Source organism: Gobius niger, assembly GCF_951799975.1.
Source record: "Gobius niger genome assembly, chromosome: 14".
NCBI classification, from domain to species: Eukaryota; Metazoa; Chordata; class Actinopteri; order Gobiiformes; family Gobiidae; genus Gobius; species Gobius niger.
The window spans coordinates 1,868,620-1,881,513 of record NC_136865.1 but is presented as its reverse complement, the minus strand read 5'-3'; the positions used below and the strand labels follow the sequence as shown (position 1 = coordinate 1,881,513).

At 44.9% G+C, this 12,894-nt stretch overlaps 1 protein-coding gene across 1 annotated transcript; it reads right to left on the bottom strand.

The window, feature by feature from the left end:
* Positions 1-702: 702 nt before the first annotated feature.
* LOC306974242 (N-acetylneuraminate (7)9-O-acetyltransferase-like) lies at positions 703-6,216 on the bottom strand. Its single transcript, XM_079571417.1, has 18 exons — positions 6,063-6,216; positions 5,666-5,762; positions 4,843-4,960; positions 4,718-4,765; positions 4,567-4,629; positions 4,459-4,500; positions 4,268-4,391; positions 3,706-3,908; positions 2,785-3,204; positions 2,617-2,706; positions 2,422-2,541; positions 2,208-2,364; positions 2,050-2,129; positions 1,877-1,978; positions 1,664-1,804; positions 1,515-1,592; positions 1,346-1,438; positions 703-1,277 (listed from the first exon to the last, which is right to left on the bottom strand). Exons 1-18 carry the CDS (start codon positions 6,193-6,195, stop codon positions 1,017-1,019), a joined length of 2,370 nt encoding a protein of 789 aa, XP_079427543.1. The 5' UTR covers positions 6,196-6,216; the 3' UTR covers positions 703-1,016.
* Positions 6,217-12,894: the final 6,678 nt, after the last annotated feature.

Genomic DNA, 12,894 nt, shown 5'->3' with positions numbered 1-12,894 from the left:
ATTCTGGCTTCTGCAAACAAATAAATGTCTGTGGTTTGGACCTGGTCTTGGGTGGTAGTGATGCATTCAGACGAGCTTTACACACGGTACACAAGCCGGAGCTGAAGAAGTCGCAAAAAGAAACAGCCGTCAAACAGAATCCAACATAAAAAGACAATATTTTATAAAATGATTTACATAATAATTAAATAATCATTTTAAATACCTCTCACAGTAAACAATGAACATTACATATCAGAGACTACGATATATCAATTGCACACAATCATTAGAAGTTCAATTTATAAGTCTGTGTGGTCTTTAAAATGCTTGGACAGTAGCGGCTCTGACACCGGCAAACAAAAGGACTGTGTTGTTTAGTCTTTGTGTCTTTCATTAGAAACATCTGCGTAATGGGCTCGACACACAGGAGGCGACAAACCACAGCGACTGGCGAAACAGTGGTTAACGGAAGCAACACATCGCGCTGTGCTCCCTCACGGATCACACATTTACACAGATTTGATGAATGATTGAATATCGTCCTTGTTTAAAACAACTAGAAAACCATGTCCAGCCAAATCGCCCTGTAACAGACTAATGTTGGAGAATTTAGAAAAGTCTTGCCCTCTTATAACGTTTTTCAGTCAATTAAACCCTCCAGCGACAACATTTTAACATTTCTCAACTTTATTGTATCGCGTCGCAAACCCACGTGGACGCACTAGCTCCATTGGAAATGAATTGAAGAGGAGCAGCAACATCGTCTCCCATGTGTGGAGCCCATAACAACTACATACACGATCAAGTTTTAACTGCGTCAGTGCTGATGGACGGAGGTTACCACAGTAAAAAACATGTCCCAGGTAAAATACAACTTCGCAAAAGTCTTCGGAGAAAGTCCAGCAATTCTATGAATCTGCTCCACTGTCCTGATCACATCGCCAGACTCGGCTTTGCAAAGGTTGGTATGGTTTCCTTCAGTGTACCACTTCGGAAGCAGCAGAATAGAGCCCATTAGAGAGAGTGAACAGAGCTCAGGCCCCAGAGGAGGTGTGGCCCCTGACCAGCAGCAGCAGGCTGAGGAGTCCCAGGGCCCCCAGCCTCTTCAGCAGAGCCACAGTGTCTTTAGGAATGAGCAGTTGGGCCAGTACGTTGGTGATGAGGGAAACCTCATGAGCCACACACACAAAGATGAAGCTACTGACCAGGATGTTGAGGGAGGGGTTTCCAGGGATGAGCACTAAGATGCCCTTGGTGTCTGCTGCCAGCCAGATGTGGTACTGGCAGATGAACAGCTGCACACACAGTACAAACTGGGTTAGCATTATTCTTTTTGGAGGACGCTGAGCCTGTTGGATCTTACCTCTAAAGAGATTTTCCCAAACCAGGCAAAGAAGGAGCTGTACATGGAGCGGGCAGAGCCAGGAATGTTTCTGATGAGAATGAAGGCCAGAATCTGAGAAGACACAAGTGTCACACGTTCAGGTCAGAGGATTAGCTCAACAACAGTGTGTAATGTCACATGGCTTTACCGGGACCACAGAGATGTAGGGGTGCATCTCGTTGCACTGGGCTTTGCTTTTACAGTTACTGGCCCACACTGAGTAAGTCTGAAGCAAAGAACGAGACGTTAGGACAGAATGAAGTGAAACAAGTCAACGTTAGGAGTCAAAGAACTTACAATGAAAGACAGCAGAGACAGAAGCAGCAGAGGAATGGACACTTTAGCTGAGAACAGAGTTTCTCCTCTGCCCTCCATCAACACCTGCTTCTTCTGAAGGAGCAGATAGAGGAAGGCAAACAGCATCCCCTCCATCACGGCCTGTACAACACATCAACATCATGTCCACGTGTGTCCCACAGAGACATGTCCTGTGCCAACAAAAGCACTTACAAAACGATCCAGTTTCCAGCGGAACCACCACTCGTGAATGCTGCCGTTGAGCTCAAACAGCGCTGAGAGAGGCCACGCTGTGAAGGTGCTCTCAAACAGGCCCTGCACATGTATTCAGCAGGTTTCAAACACAGTCAGGACAGGCACTGCACAGGGGATTACTGATGTGTTACCTGGGAACTGGCAAAGAAGCAAATGAGCAGCAGGAGGCCCAGTAACTTCAGCAGGATTCCCAAGTGCCACAGGACACTGTCTGTGGACACAAACACACAGCAGTGATGGAGCAGAAGGAAGCACATCCACATGAGAGCTTTCCAACAGTCAAACGTACTGTTGGCCTTCTTCTGCACAATCTGAGGCCACATGGCCAGAGTGCTGTAGATGAGGACGAACCAGAAAGTGACCAGAGGAACAAAGTAGTAGAACTGGTAGGGTCTGTCCATCACCACACACAGCAGCAGCACCAGGAAGTTGAGTCGGAAGAGCACCTGCAGCACAAGCACAGTCACACTACTGCTGTGGAGGCAGAAAGAGCTTTGTCTCACCTGGCACACTCTGTACAGGCCAAAGTCTGCTTTGAGCCAGAAGAAGGACAAGTGTCCGTAGCCTGTTTGGAAGAGATAGGCTGCCACCAGCACACGCACGTGCATGTAGACCGGAATGAACTGAGAGAGAGAGGATGTGAATGAGCTACTGTTTCTATGAAACAAATGTCACAACAGAGCGGCCACAGGACTCACTGCACTGGCTCCTGAAACGTGATAGATGAGAATGACCAACTGCATCCAGCCCTTCCACTCATCGGTCTGTTCTCTGTTCAGCAAACGGTTCTGAAACACACACACACCAGGCCAATGTCAGCAAACAGCATTCAAACAAGCCTGTCCCGTGTAGGAAGCAGAGCGGACCTCTTTGGTGCTCTCACTGCAGAACAGGCCCAGCACAAACACCATGATGAGGGGGATGAAGAAGGCCGAGTGGCTGTAGTGTTTCTGTTCCTTCTGAAACACATCTGCTCTGTCACACAGGTAGAAGTACACCATGATGAGCCCCATTCTGCACAGGGCCCCGCACACTGCCTCGGCCCCCGGGGGCCCAGCGGCTGTGGCTGGCTTCTTCTCCTCTAGACTCTCCACGTCAGTGGCCGGGGGCCGGCGATGGGACCTTTTTATTAAGAAGTGGAGTATCAGGAACAGCAGAGCCGAGCCCATGAACACACAGAGCGCCATCTTCTGGAGGAAGGTGAGCGGGGGCGTGGTCTGGCAGCACGAGCCATCAATGGGACGAACCAGTTTGTTGCACAGACGGTTCATGAAGACCATGGCCCCCTGAGGACACACAGGGACAGGTTAGAGGCTCATACCACTGCGTTAGTCATCACTACTATAACTATAAGACCACTCCTCAGTTACACTGTATACACTGGGGCCCGCAGGGGCCCGCAGCAGCACGCACACAAGGCCGTCAGTGTTGAGGCTGTTTAGTAAAAATTGATTTATAGGTTTGACAAATCCATAAACTCATTTAATTAATTCAAAAGATTGTTGTAGTTTATCCGTTTTTCAGATCATGAGCTAAAGTCTCATGATGAGAGACCATCTCTGAATAACTTAGTCCAGAGGACAAGATTTTGAAAAGACAGACTATTTTTGGTATTATTTCAAAGTATTATCTCTTTGACCGGTTTAGTCTTTCAGAGTCTGAATATTCCAGATCGAGCACATAACAACATGAGTTACTCATTTTGCAGTGATAAATGAATCCTTAATATGTATGTGGATGTTGTAACTGACAGCATGGTCTTAGAAAAAGCCTTTCTCTGTGCTCACCACGTCCACACTGCTCTCAGGCATGTGCAGCCCATCTGTGGACTGGTTGAGTGTTTCCAGAGCCACGAGGCGGGATGCTCCAAAGGGCTGGATCAGCGAGGCTCCGATGTTTAGAGCTTGTGCTGCTCCTTCATTATACAAGTTGATCTGTTGATCAGTGATCATCTTCCTGTTGTGGGTTAATGCTTTCCACTTCACTGGCTCTGCATGGAAACAGGCAAAAAATACACTTACAACACAAAGTTTTTCCCACTTCCTACTCAGCTGGGCCAGTCAGACCTCTCTATATACTAAACTATACTAGGGTATTCTCTCTATGGCAGTCCATGTATCTGCAGCAAATCTATGCAAAATGGATGCAAATTCCTCTGATCTGACTAAAAGGCAGGTGCCTCCAAAGGACCAAAGGTGAATAAAGCAGCAATTAAGGCGTATAACGTTACAAGGCCTTGTCTCTTCAAGGAGCTGTGTCAAAGCGTTGCACAGTTGTCGGAAACACGCTGTCCGTGCCTTACTCCACATGTGACTCAGAATGACGTGAGGTCACGATCCTATGACTGACCTTGAATGTGCCAATAAACATCTCCATACTGAGCCAGCCTCTCCAGAGCCTCAGCCATGGACGTCAGGTTGGCTTTGTACTGGCGCAGCCCCTCTGCACTTGCCTGGTTGTCTCTGATGATCCACTGGTGAAATAAACACAAGAGCCATTAGTCCACAAAGTCAATCTCAACAGCAGTTTGTCAGACTTACTGTGGCAGCGCCAACAAGGACAGCATCAGGTTTTACCGGCGCCTGGAACAAACACAAAAGTGAGGAGGAGTCTTCATTTGTACATTGTAGCAGACAGAGCATACTCACCCGAGGCAGAAGTAATAGACGCTCCTTCATCGAGTTATTAGTCACAGGACTCCACACAAAAGTCTGCCAGGCACAAAAATGTTTGCATGTTTTCTGATGTTTTACAGAAGAGTAAGACCAAATGAAGTGACGCTGAAATGGAAACACTCACCACTTGAGCTGTGGAGCTGTTGTCTCTAAAATAAATATCTGCATGTCTCTAACAATAAACACAAGGAGCCCACGTTTACACAGACTGCAGATCAATCAAATGCAGTTGAATCTTTAATGTCTTACCTTGACCGGAGACTGTTTTTGAGATGCTATTATATTAATAAAGGAGACAAACAGAGCTCGGATTCTTGAGTCTCCAATAAATACAACTTGTTTTCCATTAAGACATGCCTTGGCTTCCCTGTAAGAGAACTGCGGTTAGACCAGGGGTCTCCAACCTTCTCCCATAAGCTACTCACACACCACAAAAATACCAGAGCACTGGTTATTGCAAACTAACTGGTTAATGACATGCTGAACACAGAAAAATTAAATCAAACTTAAAAATAAAACAAAATTGAGTGGCTATTTCACCAATGTCTGGTCCCTCAATTTGACATTCCATCTTATTGTTATTGCTTTATTTGTCCGTTCATTTGACGTTCCATTTCTATTAAGATTTGAATAGAAATGGAACCTGCATAACCTCTATGAAGTTCGGGAATGTGACGTCATATCGCTAAGCATTATGGGTTTAGCAGCAATTATAAACTAATGGAGATTTTAAAAGTTAAAATATTGGAGTTATTGTTCACATTAAAAGACTTGGAAACCACAGTGTGTTAGATGTATTCACCAGCAGTAACTCAGCAGCTAACGAGCTGTTCCACAGCTTTTTTCTCCACGTTTTACACTGTTTTTAGCTACTGTTAGTCTATGGCTTTAGTCTACTGTTAGTCTAACAGCTGCAAAGATGGCGGATCTCCATGGTAACTGTGGAATTTCCCGAACTCTATACGTGCAAAGAAAAAAACTACTAGTACTTAAAAAGACACTGACAAAGGTGTGGAGAGCTACGGTTGGAGATCCTACTTCATTCTCGTTGTAATGTTCGGTAAATGCTTACGTGCTGCTGTAATTGTGCATCATGCAGCCATCAGGCTGCCACACATTGTTCCCCAGGAAGTGTCCTGTGGACAGCAGCCACTGACAGGAGTCTGCGCCTGTGAAACAGGAGTCATCATTACTGCTGCGTTAGCCTGCATCAGCTACAAGCTAAGTGGCTAATCTGGCACTGTCAGAAACCTGACATTTCAGCAGCAGCACAGATGGACAGCGTTCAACCATCTGTCTGCTGTGAAGACTACAGGCCTAAACTCTCCTTTGACGACAGATAACACGGTCTACGCTCTCACGTGCGCCTGATGCAGATCACACATATTCTAACCAAGCTAATTTAGCTTCTTTAGCAAGTGTATTGTCCTTTTTTTCAAATTGCCGAGTAAAATCAAGAAAGCACTTACCGCCAAAAATGCGCGAGGTTGAATGAAGCAAAAAAAGCACGAGAACAAGAAAAAGTGATATTAATTTAGCATTGTTTACGGTAAAATATTGATTTATTTCGCGTTTGCCCAGGCTATAAGCCAGGCCCGCCATCTTTGCTCCTCCATGACAACAAGCAGACTGACGCAGAGGCGTGAGCAGTGACGCACGCGGATGCAGAGAGGCTCCGCCCATTTATTTATTTATTTAATTTACCGCAAACAACATATTATGTCACATATATTTATATATTTATATATATATATACATATATATTTATATATATATATATATATATATATATATATATATATATATATATATATATATATTTATATATATATATATACATATATATTTATATATATATATATATATATATATACATATATATTTATATATATATATATATATATATATATATATATATATATATATATATATATATATATATATATAAATATATATATAAATATATATATATATATATATATATATATATATATATATATATATATATATATATATATATATATATATACACTGCTCACAAAAACAAAAAACACAATGTAACTCCAATTCAGTCACATTTCTGGGATATCAGACTGTCCAGTTAATAAGCCACGCTTATTGTGAATCAGTTTCACTTGGTGTTGTGGAAATTAAACAGACACAGGTGGAAATGAGCGGCAATTAGCAAGATCACTCCAAAAGAGGAATGGTTTTGCAGGTTGTGACCACAGACCATTTCCCTGTCTTCATCCTTTGTACCGTATTTTTGGAACACTTTTGCATTTGTCCAGTGTTCTCACCACTAGAGGCATCATGAGGAGCATTTACAACCCACAGAAGCTGCTCAGGGAGTGATGCTCATCCAAAATGGCACGTCCATTCGTGCTGTGGCAAGAAGGTTTGCTGTGTCTCCCAGCGCAGTGTCCAGGGCATGGAGGAGATACCAGGAGACAGGCCAGTGCACCAGGAGACCTGGGGGGGCCGACCGAGGCCAACAACCCAGCAGCAGGACCGCTATCTGCTCATTTGTGCACGGAGACACAGGAGAAGCACTGCCCGAGCCCTACAAAATGACCTCCAGAGGGCCACAAATGTGCATGTTGGTCCTCAAACGGTCAGAAACCGACTCCATGAGGGTGGTACGAGGGCCCGACGTCCACAAGTTGGGCCGGTGCTTACTGCCCAACACCGTGCAGCCCGATTGGGCATTTGCCCGAGAACACAGCGATTGGCAGATTGGCCAATGATGCCCTGTGCTCTTCACGAATGAGAGCAGGTTCACCCTGAGCACATGTGACAGACGTGACAGAGTCTGGAGACGCCCTGGAGAACGTTCTGCTGCTGCAACATCATCCAGCATGACCGGTTTGGTGGTGGGTCAGTGATGGTCTGGGGAGGCATTTCACTGGAGGCCGCACAGCCCTCCATGTGCGAGCCAGAGGTTCCCTGACTGGCATTGGGGACCGGGATGAGATCCTCAGACCTATTGTAAGACCATATGCTGGTGCTGTGGGCCCTGGGTTCCTTCTGATGCCTGATAATGCCAGGCCACATGTGCAAGAGTGTGTCAGCAGGTCCTGCATGATGAAGGTATTGATGTTCTGGACTGGCCTGCCCGTTCCCCAGACTTAAATCCAATAGAGACATCTGGGACATCATGTCTCGGTCCATCCATCAACGCCACGTCGCACCACAGACTGTCCAGGAGCTGACTGATGCTCTAATCCAGGTCTGGGAGGAGATCCCTCAGGAGGACATCCGTGGTCTCATCAGGAGCTGCCCAGGCGTTGTAGGGAGTGCATTCAGGCACGTGGAGGCCACACACACGACTGAGGATGATACACACTCGTTTGGAGGAATTTCTACAGAATTTGGATCAACCAGTGACCTGATTTGTCACTTTGATTTTGACTATAATTTTGGATCCAGACCTCCAGGGGCTGAGAATCTGATTTCCATTTATCATTCTTATGTTATTTTGTTCTCAACACATTGCCCTACACTATGAATAAAGATTTTCATCCGAAAAATCGAATTGATTGACATCTAGGATGTGTTTTTTGAGTGTGCCCTAAGTTTTTGTGAGCAGTGTATATTGGTATGTATTGGTGAATAACTCGTTGCCAATTTCTGAGCTTGCTGTGTATAATATGAGTTATCTCAGCCCGAATTTCTAAAAGCATTTAGTTCATGTTCACACTTTGATGTTTTAAAGTTTGACCAATGTGCTGCTTTGATGCTTTTAGCCTTGTAAAGTCCGAGGTAATACAAGGCAATGTATGTTTTCCTTTGTGTGCAATACAGCGCCGTCGACCAGGCATCAAACAAGTCAATATGGAAGTGACGATTGTATAAAAATTCTCAGAATATCTTGTCTTATCTTGATTTGAAGCAGAGAGCTGATTGGACACAAATTCGTCAGGCACTCAAGGGCTATAATTGGACGTCTGTGATGTCATTGCTGGACATCACAGACGTCCAATTATAGCCCTTCACATCAGCTGTGCAATTAAAAAAGCTCAGCTCTCCTGATGTTTTTAAATGTAGATTAGCATTTCTTGTTCAGTGGAGAGGGTGCTAAGGCAAAACTTCTTTCATTGCTTTGGGTTCCTTGTACTTAAGGTATCTGATAAAAATAAACTTTCACTTTTCACTTTTTAAAGCAAGCTGCCATACCAACAGACACCAGCAGGGGGCGACATTTCTGTATATTCCCCGCTAAGTGAAGGCTGGTGTGAAGAAACGCAAGGCACAAAGAATTTCAAGGGCCTTATAGGGCTGGAATATATACGAGAAAAGGCTAATACTACAAACAAACTGCAAAACTAATAGCATACAGAAAAAGTATATAAAAAGGTAATTAAAAAATGAATAAATAGGACGAGTTTAGCTGCATAAAACTGAAACGCAGCCTCACTGTTAGACCTGGGTCGACTTGAGACCAGCAGCAGACCACTCCCTGAGGTTCTCACAGTTTACCCTACAGTCGACTTAGGGCAGGGGTCGGCAACCTGCGGCTCCGGAGCGGCATACGGCTCTTCAGCCTCCTTGGAGTGGCTCTTTGTCCCACTGGCACAGCCACGAGTATATGCCCAAATTCAGAGCTGGCACAATGAAAATACATTTTTATGAAATACTTTGAAAGCATACAGTAAACTCCGATCTGTCCTCTCTTTCGGGCTCGGTGCTGCTGTCATTCTTCCCAGTCAGACGTGCTGGGCCGCCCTGCGTCACATGTGCCTGTGCACCGCTCTCGTTCGTCTGCCCGATTTTATTGAATGAGCCAATGTATTTAAGCAGCTGTAGTCTGAGTAAACAGGGAATATACTGTATACTGTATCATTCATAAACTTGTTGGGACTGGGGGCCTCTCTCCTGGGCCGTGCAGAGAGCCACAGAGAGGCAGGCCCCGCGACCCCTGACTGACTCACCGTGCCCGCTCCTCGTAAATTCGAATCACATTTATTTCGAATCCATTTTGTTATTGATTTATTCATTTTATAGAAAAGTAAAAGGAGCTGTAGGAGCTGAAAATATAGATTTGGGGAAAGCCAACTGCTATTATTATTTCATTTTATCAATAGCCTACGATTTTTTTAGCAGTATCTTCTGCTATTTTGCATCTGCCCCAGGCCACAAGTGTCTTAGCAGTGCCCCTACACAGACTTTCACCACCATTTGTCTCCCTCATTTCATTCTCTTCACTTAACTGGGCTGTGGCTGAAAACATGGCCTTACAATTCATTACAAAATATTCTATAATAATAATTTAAAAGTCCTAAAATAGCCTGTCCATCAAAGAGCATTACAGGACTGATGTGTACAGTGGGTTGCATCAGTATCGGCCCCCCTTTACTTTTCAACATTTTGCCACGCTATGGACCATGCACTGAAATTGTATGTGAAAGACACACACTTTAGTGACACACAATCGTGAAGTTAAACTAAATCTATACATGATTTTTTTATTATGGATAAAGATCTGAAAAGTGTGAAAAGTGTGCCTGCTTTGTTGACGTTATTTGTGCATAATATGCTGCCTGTTTCAATGAATGTTGTGAAGGTGAAGGTTGTTAGCTTGTCGCGGCTAATAGTGCCTTAGCTCCGGGAGAAACCACTCGGCTACGACTCACTGTAGATGAAATGTGAGCAACAAACTACGAAATCAACAAGCCAGGCTCCGTGTGTGATCATCATAAAGGCTGCTTCAAGCAGTTGCCTGTTTTAGTGACGTTTTAGTGCATAATATGCTGCTTGTATTTTCCGACCTAGCCGTCGCGGCTAGCTTGTTAGCTCCGGGAGAAAGCCACTCGGCTATGACCCATTGTAGATGAAATGTGAGCAATAAACTTCCAAATCAACAAGCCAGACTCCGTGTGTGATCATTGTTAAACGGTTCTTTATGTGTGTGGTGGTTTTATTGACTTTATTTGTGCATATTTCTCGTTTTCACGTGATGACTCGAGGTTTAGCTTAGCATTAGCTTTCACCGGAGGCTCTGTGCATCATCAAGGCCCAGCGCAGAACCAGACACTGAAATAAGTGTTCTTGTCAGCGGGTTTAATCCTTGGTGTTTCGGTAACAGAAACACTGATGTGTCTTTGTAAAAGTCTCAGAGCTGCTGTAGCTCCGGTTCACAACACATGAAGGTAATCCTCCATGATGACTCTGACTTAGGGCTAGACACTGTGGTGCGACGTGGCGTTGATGGATGGACCGAGACATGATGTCCCAGATGTGCTCTATTGGATTTAAGTCTGGGGAACGGGCAGGCCAGTCCAGAACATCAATACCTTCATCATGCAGGACCTGCTGACACACTCTTGCCACATGTGGCCTGGCATTATCAGGCATCAGAAGGAACCCAGGGCCCACAGCACCAGCATATGGTCTTACAATAGGTCTGAGGATCTCATCCCGGTCCCCAATGCCAGTCAGGGAACCTCTGGCTCGCACATGGAGGGCTGTGCGGCCTCCAATGAAATGCCTCCCCAGACCATCACTGACCCACCACCAAACCGGTCATGCTGGATGATGTTGCAGCAGCAGAACGTTCTCCAGGGCGTCTCCAGACTCTGTCACGTCTGTCACATGTGCTCAGGGTGAACCTGCTCTCATCCGTGAAGAGCACAGGGCACCATTGGCCAATCTGCCAATCGCTGTGTTCTCGGGCAAATGCCAATCGGGCTGCACGGTGTTGGGCAGTAAGCACCGGCCCAACTTGTGGACGTCGGGCCCTCATACCACCCTCATTCTGACCGTTTGAGGACCAACATGCACATTTGTGGCCCTCTGGAGGTCATTTTGTAGGGCTCGGGCAGTGCTTCTCCTGTGTCTCCGTGCACAAATGAGCAGATAGCGGTCCTGCTGCTGGGTTGTTGACCTCGGTCGGCCCCCCCAGGTCTCCTGGTGTACTGGCCTGTCTCCTGGTATCTCCTCCATGCTCTGGACACTGCGCTGGGAGACACAGCAAACCTTCTTGCCACAGCACGAATGGACGTGCCATTTTGGATGAGCATCACTCCCTGAGCAGCTTCTGTGGGTTGTAGATGCTCCTCATGATGCCTCTAGTGGTGAGAACACTGGACAAATGCAAAAGTGTTCCAAAAACACGGTACAAAGGATGAAGACAGGGAAATGGTCTGTGGTCACCACCTGCAAAACCATTCCTCTTTTGGAGTGATCTTGCTAATTGCCTCTCATTTCCACCTGTGTCTGTTTAATTTCCACAACACCAAGTGAAATTGATTCACAATAAGCGTGGCTTATTAACTGGACAGTCTGATATCCCAGAAATTTGACTGACTTGGAGTTACATTGTGTTTTTTGAGTGTGCCCTACGTTTTTGTGAGCAGTGTATATATATATATATATATATATATATATATATATATATATATATATATATATATATATATATATGTATATATATATATATAATATATATATATATATGTATATATATATATATATATATTATATATTTCAATAATAATAATAAGAAATAAAGAAACTAAAGCACAACCAAAAATAAATACTTGGGCAGCGGTCAATGCAAAACATGCCGTTAGTCCAGGGAAAGGATTACACTGACACTTACACTCAGTGCACATTTTTTGGAGCGACTGTGAACGTGCCAAGTTAATCATTAAGTCCCACAGGAGGAGAGGCTGAGCTCACTGTGGAGGTGCTCACTTTCCAGCAATGGCCCGGCTGACCGAGTGACGTGACAAACTGTGGTGGCTGTTCTCCGGAGTCAGGTTTGGTCCATCTATCTCTTCAACAAACGCCAGAAACAGTTGGCAAGGCAAATGACAGTGAGCTAACTTACATGGTGGCCCAGAGCAGCTGAACTTTACTGATGTGTGTACAGTGACATTCAGGAAGCTCATCTTTGTGCTATCAGTCCAGGGTCAAGGTTCAATTATTGATCGTTATTGTCACTAAGTAAAATAAAGTGCACAATCCCATCCTGTAAAGCCAGGCATGTTTATTTATAGAGCACAAGTCAGACACATGGTGGAGTGAGGCGTTTTATATTATTTGTGATGAGACAAAGTCCAGTCCACGGTTATTGTAGTGATGCGTTTACTGTCCATGGCCGGAGGTGTAGCACCACATTCTGAGATATCATTCATCATTGTTTATGCAAAATTCTGTCTGGCAACCGTTGTCTTTCAGCCTGGTTGTGTTCAGTTGTTATTTCAACTATGAGGAAGTTTAGAAAGTGCAATAAAGACCGTTTTTATGGCAGCACTTTTGAGGCCCCCCAGTACCCTCTACCACCCCCAGTCCTGCGTG